At 39.7% G+C, this 25,161-nt stretch overlaps 1 protein-coding gene and 1 pseudogene across 1 annotated transcript; both read left to right on the forward strand.

The window, feature by feature from the left end:
• Nucleotides 1-6,691: 6,691 nt before the first annotated feature.
• adap1l.L (ArfGAP with dual PH domains 1-like L homeolog) lies at nt 6,692-18,918 on the forward strand. Its single transcript, NM_001094747.1, is given in 11 exon segments — nt 6,692-6,944; nt 7,163-7,293; nt 9,827-9,918; nt 10,086-10,162; nt 11,788-11,900; nt 12,800-12,946; nt 14,016-14,099; nt 15,106-15,168; nt 16,293-16,364; nt 16,445-16,676; nt 18,257-18,918. Coding segments are annotated over 11 exon segments (1,131 nt in total). The 5' UTR covers nt 6,692-6,853; the 3' UTR covers nt 18,286-18,918.
• A 140-nt stretch (nt 18,919-19,058) lies between these two features.
• On the forward strand, nt 19,059-20,606 carry LOC108714552 (annotated as a pseudogene).
• Nucleotides 20,607-25,161: the final 4,555 nt, after the last annotated feature.

Genomic DNA, 25,161 nt, shown 5'->3' on the forward strand with positions numbered 1-25,161 from the left:
AAACACACTTTGGTCAGGTTAACTAACAGTTTTGAGCCCACAAATGAGCATGTCCCAAAGGAAGCATATTAAAAGCATTGTGACTATTGTACAAAAGGAAAAAGACCGGATGGTATAAAAAATAAACAAATAACTTCTGTTAATGCTTTTGATGGGAGAGCTAGAAAAACATTATTATAAAGTGTTGAAACATAATACAGAAGTACATAGTACTTTCTGCTTCCCCTTTTAGTTCTCATAGGGGTAAAGCTGGCCATAGATGTTGAGATTTTTAAAAGATCAGATCCTCATCATGAGACCACGATTTTCTCGGAACGATCGTACGTACGAATTTACCATCAACTAAAAAGACCAATTTGCCAGGAAAACAAAGGGGAGCTGCCTGCTTGGCCCTGCAAACATAGATAGATTGCACTGGGACCGACAAAGATTTTTTGACCTGGCCGATCAATTTCCTGACAGATGTTGGCCGAAAAATCGTAAGATGTATGATCGTTCGAATCCCACTAACCGCACGGAAATTTCGAAGGATTGGTCGGACTTCCCTAAAATCGGTCGTTCGGCAAGAAGAATCGTTGCGTCTATGGGGAGCTTAAGACATGGATAGTGATTTATGATACAGGTAAGGAAAAAAGATTGGGATTCGGCTGATTTTGAGTAATTTTCATAGGATTTGGTCAAATCCTAGAGCTTGGTCAAACGGAATCCCAACTCTACCAAAAACGAACAATTTACAGCATGCGCCACAAATTTCCACCCACAGGTAGGGCTACGATTTTTATTTGACCGAATTCAGAGAGGTGGATTCAGCCAAACCCTCATTTGGAGGGTTTGGTGCATCCCTGGAAATTGCAAACTACTGTTATAGCTGTTCTCATTGTAAACATCTCACATTCACTAGATGGCAGTAAGAGCAAATAAAATCACTATACAACCCAAGAACCAAAAAATGTGTTTCAATCTATTTAAATGTGCCTGTAGAATGATTTATGTAGATTAAACGTTGAAACAGATCGGGATTAGATTTAGTGAGTATAAGGGCAGAGACATACGTGTAGATTCAGGGAGATTAGTCGTCAAATCACCTCTTCTATGGGCGACTAATCTCCCTGAACTGCCTTCCGGCCGGCTATAATCTAAATAGCCGGCGGGATGTGTGATTGTTTTAAAAAAAAAAAAAAAACAGTGCTTGCTTAGCATTAAAGTTTGAACAATCTTCCAAACATGGGGATGGTAATGTATTTCCTAGCAGGGCCCAACCTGGAATATTCCTGGTTCCCCTGGAAGGTTAGTCCAACCGTGTGCAAGACTCACTAAACATTCTCATATCATATTTAAACTCCTGACCTTAGTTTACAAAGCTCTCTTTAACAATGCCCCATTGTTTTCATTTCTTCTGGTACTCTCTAAATCAACTGCTTTGTTTCTCCCAGCTCCTAGCATAAATCCTTTCACATGCATTGCCTATGGGACCTCCTTACCTGTAGAATGTATTGCCACTTCCTGTCCTTCTGAGTTTCACCTCTTCTGCCAGTCCTACATACTAACATATTAAACACCTGCTCTTACATCACAAAAACATAGGATGGATGCAAAATTGAGTTTGCATTAACACCAGCCAAAATGGCTTTTGCACTTACATACATGCTACTATAAACTAGTTGCATGGGCCAGTGCACCCATTCAACCTCCGCCCAGGAATTAAATGCAATTGCATACATGGGTGCTAAGCAACCCTGAAATCACCGTCAGTCTAATTAGATACTAATACCTTATCTGGTACCAAACACATTACAAGTTAAAGTTGGAAAAGTCAATTAATTCAATAAAATACAGGTATATAAAGGGGTTATTCAACTTTAAATTAACTTTTAGTATGATGTAGAGAGTGGTATTCTAAGAAAATTTGCAATTGGTTTTCATTTTTTATTATTTGTGGTTTTTGAGTTATTTAGCTTTTTATTCAGCAGCTCCCCAATTTGCAGTTTCAGCAATCTGGTGGCTAGGGACCAAATAAACCTAGCAAACATGCACTGATTTGAATAATAGATTGGAATATGAATAGGAGAGGGCCTGAATACCTGAAGAAGGAGGCAAACAATTAAAAAACTTTAAAAAAAATGAAGACCAAATTAAAAGTTGCTTAGAATTGGCCACTCTATAACATACTAAAAGTTAACTTGAAGCTGAACTACCCCTTTTATATGAGACTGTATGGGATGTAGGGATATGTAGAGAGCTGCATGAGAGGAGGTTTGACAGGTGATTGCATAATCGAGTAGCATTTTGGAATGCTGTAAATAGGATAAGAGAATGATGGGTCACTAAGGGTGAGGTTGCAGCATTCTAAAAGGAGGGTGATTAATGGATAAATAGTATAGCTATTCTGAATTGAGAAAGCCAGTTGGATGACTGGTGAAACATATTCAAGGACAAAAAAAAACACAGCAGGTCCAGTTGATTTGACTTATTTCTACAGATATAAATAGTAGTAATTCCGGAGAATTATGGTTTCACTGCCAGCAGATTAATGTCTTTGTCACAAGTGGTTTCCTGGTGTGAATCAGTTGCATTAGAGTAACTTCATCTTCTCGTTCAACAAGATTTTTTTGCAGCTTTTTTTGGAGGAATAACATTTATAAGCATTATGGCCTATTCTGTATTAGGGAAGATTCTGTTTATGCCTGGGGGACCATGCAATATGCCAGGAGCAAAATATATGCCAGCACAAAGTTTCAATCCTCCGATTCTGTGAAGGTTCTGAATGTGTTAAATTTGCCACTGGTAGGCCAAGGGTTAATGGTCTTGGTTGATTGTGGTTGTTGTTGAAAATAACAACTTTGTTGCTACATAATCTTACTGAAGAATTTTAAGAAATGCCCAGGATAATGATACCAAATAACATCACACAAGGGTTATTTGATTATTTGAGAAATGGTATAGATTGTTTTTGATTATAAGTTCTGTATTTCCATTCCCTAACGCAGATCTGGATGGAGCAACGTCACAACAGTTCTCTGGTTTTCTTCAAATTATATTGTCAGTTAATAAAAAGTTAAATAGTTCTGAAACTGAAAAAAAGTGCATCGAAAAGCACCCTGAGCAATTTTGTATTTTGTTTAAAGGGATTCTGTCATGGAAAAACATGATTTTTTTTGTATTTAATTTTGAAATCTGCATGGGGCCAGACATATTGTCAGTTTCCCAGGTGCCCCCAGTCACGGGACTTGTGCTCTGATGAACTTCAGTCACTCTCTACTGCTGTACTGCAAGGAGTGATGTCACCCCCTGGACTTCTCCTGGATTGAAGTGAGGCAAACATACTGTATGGAGTCATTTCAGTAAGTAATAATAGTTGAAACTTGGCTGCTTCTTTGAGAGGTACATTTGATCATAAAAGGGTACACACATTTTTACACAGCTTTTATCAGGAGCATTTAGGATTGTGCTAGTGTATCTATTTTAGGGACTTGTTACAATGAGGAATAAAAAACCCTTTGGTGTGCTGAGATAAGCATACCTCCCAACATTTCAAAAACAGAAAGAGGGACAAAAAATATCTACTGTGAAAGGTTTTACCACACCCATTTTATGGCCACACCCCCTAAATACCATGTCCATTTTACAAAATTTGCCAGGTTATGGAAAGTCTGAACACATTTTTGGGGGTTTTAGGGTTTGTGTTACCTTTAAATTAACTTTTAGCATGATGAAGAGAGTGATATTCTGAGACAATTTGCAATTGGTTTTCAATTTTTTTTGTGGTGGTGGTGAATGCTATAAGCTGAATTGCTTTGCACCAGTACACTAGTGGCACATAGGACTGATGATCAACTTCCATGGACTGGACAGGTAAACAAGCTGACATTGTTTCTGTCAGTGCACAGTGTATGAAGGAGCAGATTGGCTTTTCTCTGCCTGCATAGAACAAAAGTCGGAGCAAAGCCAATGATCAGCCCTGTGGGCCATTAGCCTAAAGGTGGCCATAGACGCAAAGATCCTATCGTATGAATCGAGGATTCGTACGATAATTGGACCGTGTGCGCAGGGGTGATCCTGGCCCCTCCGCCACCTGAGGCAGCAGCAGTTGCTGCTGCCCCCCCTCCCCTGGAAATTCGCTCTTAAAGTACCAGGAGCAGCATTTTTGATGCCCCTGTTACCTAGTGGGGCGCTGCCGCCTGAGGCGACAGCCTCAACTTGCCTCATTGGCGAAGCACCCCTGCGTGTGCGGAGAGTCCCGTCATTTTTCGTCCGGCAGAGAACAGCGTTTGGTCGATCAGACAGGTTTAATTTTGTCGCAACCGTCCAGCCGGAGCCCATTGCGCTCTCATCGTAATCCGATCGTTCGGCCATAGGACCGAACGTTCAGATTACCCCCGATATAGCCATGCCCATAAGTGGCATATCGGGGGAAAGATCGGCTCGTTTAGCAATGTCGCCAAACGAGTGGATCTTTGTGTCTATGGCCACCTTTAGGGGCCGATTCACTAAACTCGAGTGAAGGATTCGAATGAAAAATACTTCGAATTTCGAAGTATTTTTTGGGTACTTCGACCATCGAATGGGCTACTTCGACCTTCGACTACGACCTTCGACTTCGATTCGAACGAAAAATCGTTCGACTATTCGACCATTCGATAGTCGAAGTACTTTCCCTTTAAAAAAAACTTCGACCCCCTACTTCTGCAGATAAAACCTACCGAAGTCAATGTTAGCCTATGGGGAAGGTCCCCATAGGCTTGCTAAACTTTTTTTGATCGAAGGATTTTCCTTCGATCGTTGGATTAAAATCCTTCGAATCGTTCGATTCGAAGGAAAAATCCTTCGATCGATCGAACGAACGTTTAGCGCTAAATCCTTCGACTTCGATATTCGAAGTCGAAGGATTTCAATTCGAGGGTCGAATTTCGAAGTATTTTTAACTTCGAAATTCGACCCTTAGTGAATCTGCCCCTAAGTGTCAGTTTCTGCAATGCTGTTTAAGGCTACCATGGGGTAAATTTATCAAAGAGTGAAGTTCCGCCACTAGAGTGAAATTCCGCAGCTCTCAATTCATTTCTATGGGATTTTGAAAGGCGTATTTATCAATGGGTGAAGTGAAAGTTCACCCTTTGATAAATATGCCTATAAAAATCCCATAGAAATGAATGGAGAGTGGCGGAATTTCACTCTAGTGGTGGAACTTCACTATTAACTTCACTCTTTGATAAATATACCCCATGTCTCTGCCCTAAGGCTTATGTCAGATTAGGTTTTTTCAGCACCTTTGCCATCAGGCATTGAACAGCTAGCTATCTTGATAAAGAACCCAGAGTGCTTGGGGACATTGCTTTTGCTTCAACAGAGACAATTCTAATGATGAATAAAATGTGCTCTGCTTGGAACTGATTTGATACTCTGGGGGAATGTGTACCCAACTATATGCTAAATAAATGCTGCAGTAAATTGTACTTGCAAGAGACATATCCAACCTGAAACCCTGCAGCTGTTATTTAATTGCAACTCTCTGCTCTCAGGGAATGCAGCAAGGTGTAGTTCAACAACATATGGAAGGCTCAAGGTTGGACATTACTGATTTATATAATTTTGCCCCTTGGATTAAGGTCCAATCATTGACTCCAAAAATAAAGATAATAAATTATGACAATTGCTTTCCTCCAGGAGCGTAACTATAGAGGTAGATCGGGATCTACTAGTAGACCTTTAGCTGGTGATCAGTAGATCTCAAGACACTGTCAACAAACATTTACTAAGGGCTCCATCTTTGAAACAGCTTGTCTAAATCACCCTCCTGTTTCCTGCTTCTCATTCAGTTAATTATTATGTTAAGGTTACATAAGAAATAGTTGTTTGTTAATTATAGAAATATACATTTTACATGAATCAGTATTTAAGTAATATTTTCCATGGAATATAATGCTAACAATGCTTTTATGGATGTAGATCATAATGGGACAACTTCGCTAAAAGTAGACCTCGCATTAGTAAAGTATAGCTACCCCTGCTATAGAGTAGGGATGGGCGAATTTGACCCGTTTAGTTTCTCCAAAAATTCGCCGCCAGCAAATTGTCGCAGACGCCCATTAAAGTCTTTGGGCGTCGAAATTGTTTTGACGTGCGTCTTTTTTTTTTGATGCACAACGCCATACAAGTCTATGGCCGTCATTTCCACGGCGAAACAAGGCGAAAAAATTCACCCATCCCTACTATAGAGGAAGCAGACCCAGCGGCTGCAGGGGGGGCCCAGGAAGTATATGGGCTCCATGAGGCCCTAATTCATATACCATTTCAATAAATATTGGTAAAACAAGCCAACCTCTAAAAATTTTGGGGCCCTAAAAAATAATTTTCTGTGGGGCCCAGTAATATCTAGTCACAAAACAGCTTTCCTCTATTATACAAATTAATTCTTTCTGCCCTAGATATAATAGCAATGTTCCTGTTATTACAGGCTGTGAGCTGTATTAATAGGAGTAGCCTGGCACTGTATCCATACAGGAGAGAATGTGTGAGTGCATGTGTGTGTACAAGTCCTGGCGGATTCTCCCTCACCTTTCTGGGAGGCTGGCTTTTTGTTAGAATGAAATGTTGAAATACTGGTTTTCTCACTAAGATTCCCTCCCAACTGTGTCCAGAGCACAAAAGAATTGAAATAGCAAAGCCTTTTAGTTCCTGCTCGTTATCAAACCCTGAGAGGACATAGATTGGTGGCACCCTGTGTTTTGGGCACACCCTGTTACCTTGAAGATCCCCTAGTGTGCCTGTTCTTGTAACATCCTGCAGCAACACTGATACTCACTAGGTGTTTCACATCCTGCAGGTACAGAACGTTGGCCTAACACCCCAAGTAAGTATGTCTGGGGAACATAACTGGAATGCAGCAACTGTCAAGAATTTAACTGCAAGAGAAGGAAATGAAACCTGTGCGGACTGTAAAGCTCCAGGTGAGTTTTAAGCGGAAGAGTGAAGAAAATAGTGGGGGCTTATTTTTCTGTAGGTATATAATCAGGGAATATAAATATATATATCACTGCTAAACAGGGTGGAATCTTGCTTGACTTAACATGTCTTAAAGCAAGGCTAGAGCAGTCCAAGATTATGAAGGTTAGACAGATGTATGAACAGTAAATAGGTCAATTACCATAGGCTCTCTGTTTGTCAGATCCTCAGTGGGCTTCCCACACACTGGGCATCTTTGTTTGCTTGGATTGCTCAGGGATTCACCGAAATCTCCCAGAAATCAGTAAAGTGAAGTCGTTGACTATGGACAACTGGGATGACGCCCAAGTTCAGGTAATGAGTCACTTATTTATTGAATTTATTTGAATCTGCTTGTATCCACATTAAGACCCCCTATAGTCACACCTCCCAACCTATACCATCCCTCAATGAGTCAGGAAAGCAAAATTATCTGTATCCACCGTAACTAAATGACAATGTGTATTACTTTTATAGTTTTCCTATGAAGGGTAACTGTGCTGAGGTTAGTGCAAATATAAGTCTCAGTTTTTGTGTAGACTAAAAAACCCTCATTTAGTACATAAGTAACCCCCAAGAGCAGAGCTGGAACTAGGGTTAAGCAGAAGTGACATGAGCCTAAGGCATAACACTTGGAGATGGCGCTGTGCATGTACCTTTTCTGCCTGCTTAACCATAATTCCAGTCCTTCTGTATCTCCCAAGGCAGTCAGCTGTAGGAACTATCTCACGTCTTGATGACTAGTGCTTAGAACACAATAACATGAAGGAATTATTCAAAATCATTTTATTCCACCATACATAGATTTAAAAAAAAAGGAAATCAATAAGGAGCCAAAATCTGCTAGATTAGCTAAAAATTGTCCAGTTGTGTTCTTTATGGGTAAGAGGGAGCAAATGGGAAACCAAGAAATGCTGTTAATAAATATTACCCTCTCTGATCTAATTGAACTGAAACAACTGATTGACATATACAAAACAAACACCCAGGACATTAGACATAGAAAGGACAGGAACTAAAATTACTGCATCAGATATGGCTCCATAAAAAGCAAAGTAGAATTTTAAAAAGATAAGATCAAAAGAGAAATAGGTTTTGTGTGGGATACAGCTCCAATCATTATTGACCTATGCTAAAGAATGTGGGTAGTTATTTTCCAGAAACATTTAGGCAAAGTAAAGCTGCTATGGAAGGTACATGATCCAATTTAAACAACACCCCCCAATCCATACCAGTAAGACCACTATCCAGACATGCCCCCAATCAACCCAAACTCTCTCCACCTTCTGTTAAGCCCCACAATATTTGGGTCTACAATTCTACACTGCCCTGCCTCAATAGGGACAATGGGAAGACATGCCTATAGGGTTGCACCTCACCCCTTTAATCTATTCACTTAAATAGTGCCTTAATTAGCTAATTAGAAAGGAATTTAGATGACTGCTGCATGGCAGAACCAAAACCTGAATATTCTGGTTTACACTTCAAAATGAATTGCTAATTAGCCAAACCAACTACCCCAATGGATCCCAATTGTGCTTACTTGCATCTTGCAAAAATGCTATTCTGTTCAGCTGTGGTCACATGGAGCTGTTTTCCCAGCTACATATAACAGGAATGTGAAATTCTAGGGAGCACTGACCCTACACACTGCTTATGGCAGGCATTTTGAACGATCAGGTACAGGGCTCCCTAGAGCCTGACTGTATTGTTATATGTGCCGTGCATCAGTTTTTCAATGATACACAGAGAACTGCAGCACAGACCATCATCAATCAGCTAGATGACTGGCTGAGAATCATGGGAGTTTGATAAGATGAGCGTTGATAAGTAGCAGCTGGCATGCACTGGTCTATAATTTGTAATGGTTAAGGTGATGGCATATAGGTGTTTTGACTCTCATTCTCTACTTCAACTTCCTCACGCTTGTGCTGGAGGAGATTTAGTGAGGGACAAAACATCCCATGTGCTATGACCCTAGTGCTTATGGCTCTTATCCACTCCTTTCTATAACTGCACTGACAGGCACGGCTTTAGCCTATTTGCAGACACTTAAGCTCCCCATAGACGCAAAGATTTCTCTTGCCGAACAACCGATTTTAGCGAAGTCCGACCAATCCTTCGAAATTATAGTGCGGTTAGTGGGATTCGAACGATCAAACATCTTACGATTTTTCGGCTGACATCTGTCAGGAAATTTTAGTTGATGGTCTTTTTAGTTGATGGACAATTTGTATGATCGTACGATCGTTCCGAGATAATCGTGTTCTCACGATGACGATCGGATCTTTTAAAAATCTCAGCATCTATGGCCAGCTTTAGAGTATATTTTGTCACGTAAGTATGCAACCAAAATTTGCTTGGTGTGGCTGCACACAGGCCAGTGCTGTTACTTAGATGATACAAAATGGAGGGAATTAGTGTGGAGCTGCTTTTCTCTACCTTTGTACAAAACACAGGTATAAAAAAGCCAATACGCAGCCCTGTGTGCCACTAACTAAAGCTGAGGGCACATGTTGCTTTGGCCCTGCTTCTCTCAGCCTGAGAAGCAAATCTGCTCCCTTCCCCAGCTCCATTAATCTGCACTGAAAAGTGCAGTTTCTGCTTGTGTGCAGGCACATGGAGTGGAGGTCCTTGAAAAGCAGGCATTTTCAGGCCAACCTCTGCTCCACTCTTTATTGGTTTCCCAGCCAGTCTTTTTTGCCTTTCTTTTTCCAAGAGCTCATCTTATCTTTCCATTTATTACTCCAATCACTTGTTTCCCACCAGTTGTTGCATAGTCCTGCAGCCCTTTCTAGTATTTTGTGTTATCAAATTCTGACTCTCACCCCTCTCTCTTCTTTCACAGTTCCTAGCCAGCCACGGGAACAATGCAGCCAAAGCAATATATGAGGCTCATGTGCCTGTGTATTACTACCAGCCAAAGCATACGGATTGCCAGTAAGGAGTCACACTCACACTTGCAGCTATTTCTTATTACTAAAGATTCTCAATTCATTTCTTTTCCAGTCTGTGTTTGTATGATTCACTCTTTAGTTATGCGCTGGCTTTCTGGACCTTTCTTACCAGACACCATTAACACAGTTCCAAATGTTGCTGTCTTGTAGTGTTTTAAAAGAGCAGTGGATTCGAGCAAAGTACGAGCGAAAAGAATTTACTAAACCCAAAGGAAAGGTTTCTAATGGTAAGGTTTTAGCTAAGCACGGTGGATGATGGATAGGGCTTGAGTCAGAGGGACCTTGGGCAAAAGGTGAAAATTATGCATTTAAATAAAATTTTCCCTATTAAAGTAAAACTTTACCCCCAAAATGAATACTTAATCATAGTTTATATCATATTAAGTGGCATATTAAAGAATCTTACCAAACTGGTATATATATTTAAATAAATATTGCTCTTTTACATCTCTTGCCTTGAACCACCATTTCGTGATGGTCTGTGTGTTGCCTCAGAGATCACCTGACCAGAAATACTGCAGCTCTAACTGTAACAGGAAGAAGGGTTGAAGCAAAAGACAGAACTTTGTCCATTTATAGGTTCATGTGACCTTATATGTTTGGTTTGTTTGTGTGCATTGTGAATCATAGGATCCCATGGGGCGGCACTAAGTTCTTAAAATGACAATTTTCTATTTATGATTACCCAATGGCACATACTACTAAAAAATTATATTATTATGAAATTGATTTATTTACACAAAGCAGGGTTTTACATAGAGACCTACATTGTTCGGGGGTATCGTTTTCTTTTAATAACATTGGCATCAAGCATCATTTTTACCGACCAGGCTGGTAAACTACTGGCCAGGCTGGCAAGCAGGGTTGGACTGACCTGCAGGAATACAGATCTCTGGTCTCCTTCTAATTGAGTGGGTCCTGGACCTGCATATCAGGTTTTTAGTGGGCTCTAGGAGGCCCAGACTGACACTTTTTAAAAATGTTTCATTTCCACAAAGAAGGGTGATTTCGGCAACCTCTTAAAGGAACAGTGACATGACATTTTTTTTTTATAAAAAATTTGTTTGCCCTTAACAAAAAAAAAAAACACCAGCACACATTTAACTTTACATTTGCAAAGACTTTATTAAGATATATCTTACCGATACTCTTCTTACCTCTTCTGAAAAGACCACATGGTGACGATCCTTCTGGCGGCGTTCTATTTCTCCTCCCTGCCTTCTATAGGAGATAGCCAGGGAGGAGAAATTGAGTGCCGCCAGATGGATCGTCACCATGTCGCCTTTTCAGAAGTGGAGCGCAAGCAGAGTATTGGTTAGATATTTCTTAATACAGTCTTTGCGAATGTAAAGTTAAATGTGTGCTGGTGTTTTTTATCCGTTAAGGGCAAACAAATTTTTTATAAAAAAAAAAATCATGTTACTGTTCCTTTAAGCTATTTCTCTTGCCGAAGGCTTGCTGTACTGCTGTTAGTCCAACAATGATGCAGGGGTCACACAAGAATCTGACATGTTGTTAACTTCCAATGCAGAACAGTCAAAGTCAAATCTAGACTATTAGTAGAATGACAGGTGGACATAAAATACAGGAGCTTCTTACAGCTTTTTTTATAAGTGCAGACCCTTGTAATTGAGGAACCAGAGGTGGGAACTTTTAGTGGGGATAAATAAATAATAAATAAGTAGAAAGTGCTGGGATTTGATTGCATTACTATTTGCTGTGCAAGTGTGTTCACTGCTTTACTCCCCTTGTGACATGCAGTGTAATTATCAATGTATTTGTATTAGTAGATAATTAACATATATACTTTCTGCTAGCCTCTACTGTGTTTCAAGTCAGATTTTATTTGCAGGCACAAAAGAGGGGAACCTTTTAAAGCGAGGGAGAGATAATGGACAGTACCTGCCTAGAAAGTTTGTCCTGTCCGAAATAGATGGCACCTTAAAATACTTCACAAAGCCTGATGTAAGCATTTCAAAATGGGGAGCACACATGTCGAGGGAATTGGGGGTTCCAAGGGAGGCAAAACATTTGAAGATTTCCAGGGTAATTTGATGTAATTATGCATAGATCACTGAGCCATTTTGCACCATCCTGTAAGTGTATACATTTAAAACTTAATTTAATAATGGCCCTTAACAGGGAATTTCACCTTCAGGTTACTTGTATTATGCTCTTAATGGAGTAATTACAAATTATTTAAGAAAGATACTCTCCATACTGAGGGTCCACAACCATATTTACCCATGAGCCACATTCAAATGTAAAAAGAGTTGGAGAGCAACACAAGCATGAACAAAGTTACTGGGGGTGCCAAATAAGGGCTCTGATTGACTATTTGATAGACCCTATATGTACTAGCAGCATACAGGAGGCTCTGTTTTGTAGTAAACATAGTTTTTATGCAACTAAAACTTTCCTCCAAACCAAAAATTAAAAAAATAAGCACCGCTTTGAGGCCACTGGGAGCAACATCCAAGGGGATGGTGAGCAACATGTTGCTCACGAGCTACTGGTTGGTGATCACTGCTCAATACTATAATGAAAGTTAAATTACAGTCTCCTTTATTGATTCTGGAGATGACTGTTAGTATGTTAATCAAGTACCCGGTTACTCTACATCTCTTCCCGTCACAAAACGTTGGCTTTCTTCTCTACAGCCTATGAACCGATTCTACTAGAGTCAATACACACAACGTTTGCATCCATTTTTGTGCATCCTCAATTATGGCTGCATTTCTAAAAAGGAAATATAGTATTAAGCCACTATGTGAAATACTTTCTGGGGAATCAGGTCTCTTTCACTTTTGGACCAACGTGCTTGTTTTTTGTGATGCTCAGAACTGCCATCCCATCTGCCCTAGGCCAAGGAACCAAAAGCAGTGATCAAAATCGACACTGTTAATGCCAGCTTCCAACCCGAGAAGATGAAAAATGCCAATGGCTTACAGATCACATATGTCAAGGACAACAAGACGAGAAATATATTTGTGTATCACAGCGATGGACAGGTAAACTAACATTCTGGGGTTGTGTGTGTAGATGATATATGTACTTTAGCACTTAAGCAATAGGGAGGCTACAAGAATCAGCAGAACTTTATCTGCTTTAAACTCTTATTTTTAATTGCTAGAACTATGTATGTGCAGAGAAGCCATTATAAGAACTTGGCGTGTGTGTGTGTAATATTAATCAATGTATGATAGCTAGTGCAGGAGTAATGTGTAAGAGAAGAAACAACATTTAGAATACTCACAAGAACTTATCAGTATCAGAGATACTCATGGTGAAGAGTGGATGGTTGCCAGGAGCTTTAGGTAAGGAGACCTCAGTGGAAGTAGAGATGAATAACTGTGAAAAAATATAAATTGGTAGGGGTAATTTACTTCGACCTCTGCTGCAAGTGCAGGAGAACAGCTTTGGAGAACATTTACTTAAGGGAAGGCAGTGTGCAAAGAACAGCTACAGTCAGCCATTTTTTTTGCACTTCCTCTGCCGTTCTTTGCAACCTGTTTCACAGAACAGAGAACTGCAGGCTGCTCTGGTGAGTACAGTGCTACTTGCATTCGGCATCACTGTATTCAGCAGAAGGGGGAAACACAAAGGCATGATTCAGACTTTCAATTTAGGGAACAGCAGAGGATGCAGGCACAAGGTAGTAAGGACACGGGGGGCTTCTGCCTTCTAATTCTACACTCTGCACCTCGTGCCAGATTTTTTGTCAGGTATGAGAATGAGAGCACAGCCTGTCCGCCAGACAGAAGTGCATTGTGCATGAGTGCAAAGGGGCACGTTCTTGCACCACTTAGTGCTCATGCCCCCATATGTATTGAGAAGAGTTTTTTATAAATTTGGGGACAATATGGAATATATAGGCCACACTTGAGCTGAAACATTGCTCGCTAGTCTGCTCCAGGTTTGCATTGCTTTAAACATTTCTTTGAACTTGCCTTGTGGTCAGTGTTTTGATAAGGCGAGTTCTAGAGGTAGATTTCATGTGACTAAGGGTGCTGAAATAAAACAGTGCTTTGTGAATGCTAACAAAACAAAGATATTGACTTCCTCATATATTTGTTATAGGAGATTGTCAGCTGGTTTAATTCCATCCGATTGGCCCAGTTTAGCTACATGCAAATTGCCTTTCCAAAAGCATCTGACAACGAGGTAACTGGTTAAAAGATTTTTTATTTATAATAAATACAAGCACAAACTATTGTTCAAAATGAAAGAACAGTTTTCTGCACTTCCCATTTAAAGCTCAATGGTTTTGTTTTTTCCACTTCAGCTAAAATGTCTTAGGCATTTCTCATTTTTGTATAAATATTTTAAGTCCTCTCCAAGGTATAGTGCAGTCATTTATAACAATTAGTTGCTTTTCACCTTTAAATTAACTTTTAGTATGACGTAGAGAGTGATATTCTAAGTCAATTTGCTTTTGGTTTTCATTTTTTATTTGTGATTTTTGAGTTATTTAGCTTTTTATTCAGCAACATTGTAATTTAAGCTATTCGTTTGCTAGGGTCCAAATTAGCCTAGCAACCATGCATTGATTTAAACAAGAGAATGGAATATGAATAAGAGGGCCTGAATATAAAGATGAGTAATAAAAAGTAGCATAAGCTATAAATTTGCAGCCTTACAAAGCATTTGTTTTTTTAGATGGGGTCAGTGACCCCCATTTGAAAGCTGGAATGAGTCAGAAGAAGGCAAACAATTAAAAAAATACAAAAATGCTTAGAATTAGCCATTCTATATCATACTAAAAGTTAACTTAAAGATGGACCACCCCTTTAAGGCTATGACCACAACTATTACTGGCAAAGTAAAATTATGGACCAAGCCTTCTCCTAGCAGCATTAAAGTAATTAACTTAATTAACAAATTAATTACTTGGATAGCTGCCACATTTGAAACAAATGGGGGCTAATCTAGTAACTCCATGCCCCCTCATAAAGGCCAGTCCCACTGTTTTGGAACCGCTGCGTTAACTGAAGAGTCACTGAACTTGCCATGCGTCTACTTAGACTAATGCTTTTAACGACTTAACTTTATATTACATATTCTTGCAAGTACAAATAAAACCCTTGTATTTCATTTCGGATGAAAAATGATCAGACTGATGGGCAAAGATGGTAAGCAATTTCCATAAAATATTCTATTGATTTCCTAGATCATCAGCCGTTTGACCCGAAATTTTTTGAAAGAAGGTTATATGGAAAAGACTGGACCCAAGGTAAAACTATGTTTTATTCTTCACAAGCCCAGGACACAGCTCTATGTTGCTTGTTGAAGCTGTATAAATACAGGATAACATCAACTGTGCTGTGTTGGTACAATCACACATATGTTTGGGAGGAGGAAGGTAGTAACATTTTCCACAACATGGTAACCCCTAATTACTTGCTTTGTTTCATATGTAACTACTGTGTATAACTCTTGTTCATTTTGAGCCTCTCTCATTCTGATTGGTTTTTATTAATATGGCCTGGCATGGCCTGAGAATCCAGTTTTGATCACTCTGATAGTAGCAGGTATATGATTGCCAGTTGTTGCATGTTGATAAATACAGCCCTATGGCTGGGCAGATTGTTCAGTCTTGGCCAAACAGGGGAAGTTGTTGAGAGGTCCCTGTAAGTGCAGAGTTTTTACAGAGTTTTCCCAGCCAATTGGAGTTTGACTTACTGGACAGAAACTCAAATCTGCTTGCTCTTCCCATACACGCTGATGGGGCACTGGCCTTGTGTCTGCATTAGCATAGGCATATATTGGCTTCATAAATGAATATTCTGAGATTTCACTCAAAATTCCAAGTGATCAGGCAATGTTCTGTGAACTTTGCACTGTGGTCTGTTCCATAGTTACATACAGCATCTGCAACACATCAATTAGGCGAGGGGCAGAACAGGGAAGGCTTAGAAGAAAGAAAAATATATGATAAAGAGAGTTGGGAAAGAATAAATGGAAATGCATAGGAGAAATGGGGGGGCGGGGGAGACCATAAGACAAAAATAGGTGGGGTAAGCAGAGAATAAAAGGGAAGAGAGAGAGAAGACAGAGAGAGAGAACAAATCAAAAAGTGTCTGTAAGGAGTGTGACCAAATTATGAATGGTAGGGAAATTAGATTGCCATCTCCATTAAGGCAAGGACAGAAGTGAATGAGTAATATATATATATATATATATATATATATATATATATATATATATATATATATATATATATATATATATATATATGCTGTTTAAATACGTTGCCAATAATAATGCAATGGTCCTGAATCTTGGAAAATACAGTACATAATAGAAGTGCTTTTTTAGATTCAATTATGGTTTTGTTCCCCTCTCCTATCCCTGCAGCAAACTGATGGCTTTAAAAAAAGATGGTTCACTCTCGACCATCGAAGACTGATGTATTTCAAGGACCCTTTGGTGAGTGAGGTGATTTTCTGGTAAGCTTTGTTCAGTGGCTACTGGGTGAATGTAATTGAATTGGTGCTTCTCTCAATCAGGATGCTTTTGCCAAAGGGGAGTTGTTTTTGGGAAGCCGTGAAAATGGTTATGAGGTGAAGCCTCTGATAGTGCCCTCCACACATGGGAACTGCACCTGGAATTACGGCATCTCAGTCATTACCCCAGAGCGTACTTACCTGCTTACCTGTGAAAGTGAGAGTGAGCGGGAGAACTGGCTCACTATGTTCAAGAAGGTGATCAGTCAACCCATGACTGTTAGGGAATTTTCAGGTTAGACTCCCAGTCAGTTTTTTAATCACATTTCCTTCTTTCTCTTTCTTCTAATTCCATTTCCTTCTTTTGTGTTGTCTTTCTCCATGCTCATAGACACTTCCTGCCCCACTTCTGCTCCATTTCTCTCCACTTATTATTTTGTTTCTCGTCCTCTTTTATTTGCCAAAGATCATTTACTGTTAGGACACAGTGACATTTTGAGGCTTGTAAACAGTTATTTGTAGTTATTTGTATTTCTGAGGTTAAAGGGATTCTGTAATGATTTTTATTATATATTTTTTATTTCTAAATTACACTGTTTACATTGTAAATAATTCACTCTACAATATAAAATGTAATTCCTGAACCAGTAAGTGTATTTTTGTTTAGTTGTAATATTGGTGTGTAGGCACCATTTCAGGTCATTTTGCCTGGTCATGTGCTTTCAGAATGAGCACTTTAGGATGGAACTGCTTTCTGGCAGGCTGTTGTTTCTCCTACTCAATGTAACTTAATGTGACGCAGTGGGACCTGGATTTTTTTTATTGAGTGCTGTTCTACCAGGCGGCTGTTATCTTGTGTTAGGGAGCTGCTATCTCGTTACCTTCCCATTGTTCTGTTGTTAGGCTGCCGGGGGAAAGGGAGGGGGATGATATCACTCCAACTTGCAGTACAGCAGTAAAGAGTGACTGAAGTGTATCAGAGCACATGTCACATGACTTGGGGCAGCTGGGAAACTGACAATATGTCTAGCCTCATGTCAGATTTCAAATTTAATATATAAAATATCTGTTTGCTCTTTTGAGAAACGGATTTCAGTGCAGAATTCTGCTGGAGCAGCACTATTAACTGATGCGTTTTGGAAAGAAATTTTTTCCCATGACAGTATCCCTAAGTATTTATATTTCCCATTGGGATTTAACTCTAGGATTAGGTGCCATGTTCTCACTCTTAAATGCCTTAATTCTGAAACCAACAAGCAAAGACATGCGTAGGTCACTACTCATCCTTATAAGGTATTACTATTCAAAAACATTTTTGTTGTGTTTTTCAGGATTTAATTGTCATAATAAGAATAAGTGCTCCTTACTTAATAAGCCTATCTATACTATAATTGTATACAGGATTTTGCATGTATTTATTTTAATTTTGCCGACTCTTTAAGGGGCCATAATTGAGCACTTTTTGAACTTTGCACTCTTTTATCTGCCCTTGCCTCTGTGCTCCATTTTGGATTACAGAGACCTACAGCTAGCTCCTTAAATACAGTGCTGCCTGCGTTAGGAAGCACTCAATCCAAGAGGGACAGACAGGGGGAGGCACCCCTCCTCCTGTCACTTACTCAATCCCTAACTTGTGTGTCATACAGATTTTCAGTCTGGAACTAGGAGAATAGTTCAGCTTTCCCTGAGGCGCACGTGCTTAGATAAGCACTAAGAGACGTGCCTTGGGGAAACAGAAATGACTCTTTTTGTGTTCCCCAACCTTCTCTATTTGGTTTCTCCTTTTTGACTCTACATGATTATTCTTTCCTTATCTGTCTCTTTGTATTTGTACATAATGTTCTATGTAACTAATTGGTTCCTCTCTCTTTTCAGTTGAAGCACAGTTTAAGACAAGGTCCTAACACAATGCCTTCGCTGAACTGCACTATCATGTTCACTCTTCCAAGTCTTTATGTTTGTGGTACCCACTGTTCATTTTCATAAACATGCACATTATCCTTAATGTCCTAGCCCTTTATTTCATTGCTAGAGCACTGCATGAGACTGAATTGCTAGGCCATTTCTGCAGTGAGAAGATTTCACATAAATACTTTTTATAGCAAGACAGGTAAAAACATAATGTATGTTCAATTATTTTTTAATATTTGGTGATCGAAAACACTAGTATTTTATATTATGTCTTTAAATGGCCTTCATGAGTGAGAAACCTCAAGACATGACAGGGCTCATTTATCAATGCTGGGTAAATTTGTACCAGGGCAGTAACATGGTAACCAATCAGATCTTTTGCTTGGGGTCCCAGGGCCGTGTGTCCCTGATTTAAACACCAAAATGGCTCCCAGTTACACCTAAACCATTCTCTATTGCAACAGGGCATTTATTTGCAAGTTCTGTAAATGGTAACTCTCTACAACGAAGGTTTGGCTTCATTACTCCTTGTCTCTGTCCCTCTAGAAATATTATTTTTGTTTCCTTATGAGCAAACCTTAATGATTGATTTCAATAAAAGTTTAACTCTATATGTTATAGTAAAATATTGTTTGCACTCATACATTTGTTTCGGTCTGTGTTGTGTCTCTGCTCGCTGGTGGTTTAATGGTAAATTTAAATGAGAAGGAAGAGGAGTGCAAGGAGCAAAGGAAAATAAAAAAAACCCAATTGCCTAGCAAACCAACAAGAACTCCCTTATGTTTCAGTTTTATTGACACACTGTGAATTATGCCTTGGGGGATTGCCAGGAGGAGAGATGGAGAGCAAGGAAGGAGATAGAAGTGAATCAGCCTTGCAGAGTCGGAGATAAGCAACCAAAATCACATTGATGCTCAATAAAAGCAGAGAGTTTCTTCTTATTCCTAACTTTCAGCAATCTAAACCCCTGTGGCAATTCATATCAAAATGCTGAGCTGTAGTGTTCAAACATGTCATCATTACGCTGTTCTGGGCATTAACTCACACAGCTTGGATTAACATGGCACCAGGAGAGATGCTGTGAGCTATGATAAATTAAATAAACTCCTACCGTCACGGACATTTATCTTCGGATTTGATACATATTCATTACACACAGATGTTTCTTTGAGACAGAATGGAAGAGTATGAAGAAGACAGCAGTTCAGGCGATTACTTTGACTTCCCAGGCTCCAGAGAAGAAGAAATCTTGGTCACCTCTACCCTGAGCGCTGTTCTATCAGCCATGTTTCTCTTGGGGATGTCAGGTAACATCTATGTGCTCTTTATCAACATGCTTTCGGGCAAGCCAGCTGGCTGTATGTGTGTCCATGTAATCAGTCTAGCGTTGGCAGATTTACTGTATCTCTCAACAATTCCCTTTGTGGTGAGTACATATCTTGCTCAAGACTGGTATTTTGGTGATGTGGGATGCAGACTTCTTTTAAGTATGGACTTATTCACCATGCATGCCAGCATTTACCACCTCACTGCCATGAGCGTGGAACGGTATCAAGCCGTGGTGCATCCTCTGACATCCCGAGTTTCTCAGAATCATCACAAATTCACCAGTGTGATCATCTGGCTTACATCCTTGCTTCTTACCTTACCCATGATGTGCATGATGCAGCTTCAGGATGGTCCTTATGGATCTGGAAAGAGAATCTGTTTTCCCATCTGGACACCAAAGGGTTTCAAATGTTACTTAACTGTTATTTTCTGCACCAGCATCCTTGGACCTGGACTAATTCTTATATATCTCTATGTACATCTTGCCAGGGTGTACTGGATGTCTGGCCAAGAAGTTCAACAGTCCCAGGCATAAACTAAACCAATGTGTTGGTTTCCGCATCTTTACCATCATTTTAGCCTACTGGACTTGCTTTTTGCCTTTTTGGGCTTGGCAGTTGGCCAAATTGTACCAATGTGATTCTATGAGGTTGACAGCTGCAACTCAGATATATCTCAACTTTGGGGTCACGTGCTTAACGTACGCTAACAGTTGTGTTAACCCACTTCTTTATACCTTGCTGACACGCAACTACTGGGAATATCTGGCTGCCCGTAGCCGCACTACTACTGTAGAACAACGTTTACCAGGGCCAAATCCAAAAATAGAGCTTGCCAATTAGAATCAACATCCCTCTTAGTTACATTTTTTACAAGACTGGTCATTGCATGTTTTTATTAATGAATCTGCAAATTTAAACCCTTGTGTATTTTCAGATTCTGTTGATACGACTAATTGAAAATAAATTGTATTCTGTTTCATTTATCAAGCCACCGCCCTGTTTAGCTATGATATTGTTATTATATGCAATCTTAGATGTACTGGGTATAAATATAACATTATCAGGGTCAAATCGGTGTCTCCTGGAGAAGAACAGATCTCATTGCCTTTCTATTGCTTAGATAATAATAGCGTTATGTTCATGTGCCTCTTTACTGGGTTATATGGTTCAGCACCAATGTTGAGCATTATGGACTCATTGATAGCGGCACTTGGGACTGGTCAACATATTGTTTATGTGTGACATGCTGATTTTGTATGGGTTTGTTTGTATACATTGCACTAGTTCTAGTCAGTCTGAAAATCCTTATTTAGGCAAATTATTTAGGCTAGTGTATCTACATTGAATGTATATCTTGGATGTAGCCTGGCACAGAAAAACAAAAACAATTATCTATATAAGAGCAGGTTTCTAGGCTACCTGTGTGCTTATTACAACAAATTACCCTGGTCTGACATAGCCCTTTGAGTTAAAGGGGTTGCTCACCTTTAAATTAACTTTTGGTATGATGTAGTGATATTCTGAGACAATTTGCAATTGGCTTTCATTTTTTATAGTTTGGGAGTTTTGAGTTATTCAGCTTTTTATTTGGCAGCTTTCCAGTTTGCAATTCCAGCTATCTGATTGCTAGGGTCCAAATTACCCTAGCAGCCATGCATTGATTTGAATGAGAGACTGAAATATGAATAGGAGAGGGTCTGCATAGAAAGATGAATATTATAAAGTAGCAATAAAAATAAATGTGTAGTCTTACAGAGCATTTGTTTTTAAATGGGGGCAGTGACCCCCATTTAAGAGCTGGAAAGAGTCAGAAGCAGAAGGCAAATAATTAAAAAACTATAAAATAAATAAATAATGAAGACCAATTGAGAAGTTGCTTAGAATTGGCCTTTCTATAACATTCTAAAAGTTAACTTAAAGGTAAACCACCCCTTAAATACATGTGTATATCCACGGATAAATTCAAACTGTGGGATTATAAATCACAATTTATAAACATGATTTTAACTTCTTACTAAAACAAAAAGTTTCACACAACATGGTTAGTATTATTATAATTATAGGGCATCCTGGCTACAGTACGTTGTGGCATTTAAAGAGTGCGGTTGAACTCGAATGGTACAGGTAGCAGAAGAATTTCATAGCTGTTTCATAAATAGTTTTTCACATTAAGACTGGGTCTGATAGGAAGCAAAGTCTCACCATTCCACAGCTGGGTGTAAACTGCGTAGGGGCAGTAATGCCATGCCAGACTCCTCACCAGTAGGACAATGCACAGAACCTTAGCGCCTGAAACCTACATTTATCTGTATTTACCAATAAGCTACAACACAAACAGTCATATGAAATAAGTTTCAAATTCATTTTTAAAAACCCAGTTTAATTTTGTACACAGCCCTTAAATAGATTTTGTATCCGCTGAGGCACATCAGCACAATATTTGATCTTCTTCAAACCTTTAAATCAAGCTGCGATTGGTGGCTATACATGTATTTGTCATATCCATATTCCACAGTGCGTAAATCAGACAAGATAATCCCTGCCCCCGTGGAGCTTAAAGGAACAGTTCAGTGAGAAAATAAAAACTGGGTAAATAGATAGCCTGCACAAAATACATTTTTTTTCTAATATATGTAGCCAAAAATTTAATGTATAAGGGCTGGAGTGACTGGATGTCTCACATAACATAACAGAACCCAACTTCTATTTTGAACAGCCCATCTAAGGGGTAAATTTATCAAAGAGTGAAGTTCCGCCACTAGAGTGAAATTCCGCAGCTCGCAATTCATTTCTATGGGATTTTGAAAGGCATATTTATCAATGGGTGAAAGTTCACCCTTTGATAAATATGCCTTGGAAAACCCCATAGAAATGAATGGGGAGTGGCGGCATTTCACTCTAGTGGCGGAACTTCACTATTAACTTCACTCTTTGATAAATATACCCCTAAGTGTCCAGTTTTTATTTTTATAGGGAACAATTCTTTTAAAGTCACATTACCCTTTCATGTGCAAATTAATACAAACATTAAGATCTGTGTGATGATAAGCTACAAGTAGATTTTTGGAGTGCAGATGAATCCTATGGTGACATGGGGAGAACACGAGTCTCCTTCCAGACTTTGCTTTGGTTAAAAATAAAACAAATACCCCAGTACTGTAAGGCAACTCTGCTAACCTCTGTAGACATGTGATGCCCACATTTTTTTGTTGATACATGACCCATAGCATGACTCTTATAAAAACATGGATCTGATTTCAATGTTGTTTCGGTTGTAGAACGAAAGAATTCAATCATAGTGCTACAAGGAAGCTTTGTGAATATTTTTCTGCAATGCAACCCAATTAAGGATGAAATAGTTCATGTTGATAGAATAACACAGGAATTATAACATTTTTTACTTTGACTGCACCTTCTGTCACTTGCCAGGATAGCAGTGAAAATGAAAGCACCTTTGCTGTATTTCCTTGTTGGCAGGCATAAATGTACATGGCAGATAACTTTTAAATAAACCCAAAACAAAAGGAAAGACTTCCTCTTGACAACCTTTATTTGAGTAATGTGTCTATTCTTGAGCATGTCTTTGCCATGTGCCCAGAGGTTGTCGGCTTGGAACCTGAATTAAAAGGCAGCTATTAATTTTATTCAGGTAAGGATATTTGAATTTGTATGAAGGCAGTGAGATTGGGCAACAGAGGATGCAGGCCTCCCGATGCCATTGGTAGAAATCCAGTCCTTGCAGGTTAACATGCGAAAAGCATGCTGTCCCCAGATCTTTGGGGGTCTCAGGTTAGGCCATGCCCCAACACCCCCCCACCAATACCCACTTATACACAAACATACCCAGATCTCACCAAAATTATACCCATTTGGTAAAACCTGTATCTTTTGGCTTTCTAGTTCTTCACTGTACTGCAGATATAAGTATTATTGAGAATTGTGATTATCTGCTTCCGGACCATCCAGTTTATCCACTATTGTTTGGGTGTCTGTAGAAAAGTAATCTAATATCACATAAGGTAGCATCCACTTAAGATGAACCTATTCACGACAATGCAGAAGATAACCTAATTAAAGCTTGCCTTAGGGGGGAAGTATAAAAAATGTTTTGTGTTGTTGGAAATTAAATTAACAAACAATTTCTTGCAACTAGCTGGAGAAGTCAGGGTGGGGCAACTGCCCCCTCTTGGTCCTTCTGTGGACACCCATGCACTATTGTACTGATTCCTTCCAGGGAATATTGGGTTCTGTGCCTGTACTCTGACATATATACATTTAATATGTCATGCAATCTCACCCAGCCCATGTGGAAGCTTTAAAGATTTGAGTTTCTTTACTGTTAGAGGCTCAGGAGCAGAATCAGCCTGTCCCATCACTACCCCCTTCCCATTCAGCCTGTCTCAGCAGCAGTCATAATTAGAAACATTATTAATCATAAGTCTCAATAATATAAAAAGTGTTAGAAAGTCACATAAGCATGAAACAAGTTCTGGAGGTGGGGTCGCCAGATAAGGGCTGTGATTCAGGCATCTGGGGTGCGATTGCATCTCCTTGGGGTCTGTCGAAACCACAATGTCTTATTGCTGATGACAGGGCAGAGGGAGATTTGAGGTGACTAGTTACGCCACTGCTTTGATTGCCTATTTAGCAGCCTCATGTGAAGTGTCAGACTTAGGGTTGCCACCTTTCTGGAAAAAAATACCGGCCTTCCTATATATTTATCTTTTCTCCCTATTAATAACATTGGGATCAACCATCATTTTACCGGCCAGGCTGGTAAAATACCGGTCAGGTGGCAACCCTAGCCAGACTGCAGGATTCTCTGTTTGTCAGTACACTTGGTTTTAATGGATGCAACATTTGCCTAAAAGCCAGGAATTTAAAAATGATCTCCTGCTTCTTAGGTTTGGTGAGCAACACGTTCTTCACAAGCTGCGGGTGGGGGATCACTGATCTAGAGGCATCATTTACCCGTAGCCAAATACAGATTTGGCTTGCCCTGCTCTTTCTTTTTTGTATACAGGCTAGAGATGTGCGGGTCAGCCCAAAACCAAGGGGGCCCATGGGTTCACCTATGGGTTGGTAGGGTTCGGGCCAACTTACACACAGGTCGTGGGCGGTGTGGGCTGTGTTTCCCCCTCCCACAACCTTGCTATTCCCCACTTCTGCCTCCAGTCTTTCCTTTTTATAGCTTTGCGCCTGTGTGCCCTGCCCCTTCCATGATATCAGAGTGGGGCGGGTTGTGTGCAGGTCTATAAATAGGGAGGCTCCCTAGGTTAGGGTCAGGTGTGGGTAACAAACAGGTGGGTAAGCGTCAGGTGCAGGTTGACTTTATGTTGACCCGCACATGACTAGTACAGTCCTATGTAACACCTAGGACATTTAGTATTGTCTACATGTAATTGTTCAGGATGTGAGGCCTGGATGTTTAGTAGCAATGGCTAAACAGTGGCTTATTTCTGTGTTCCACCACACAGGAATGCATGAGTTAACATAGCCTGTTCTTTCCTATAGGGCCTGTACTGATATGACCACAGT

This window comes from Xenopus laevis, chromosome 4L (assembly GCF_017654675.1).
Source record: "Xenopus laevis strain J_2021 chromosome 4L, Xenopus_laevis_v10.1, whole genome shotgun sequence".
NCBI lineage: Eukaryota > Metazoa > Chordata > Amphibia > Anura > Pipidae > Xenopus > Xenopus laevis.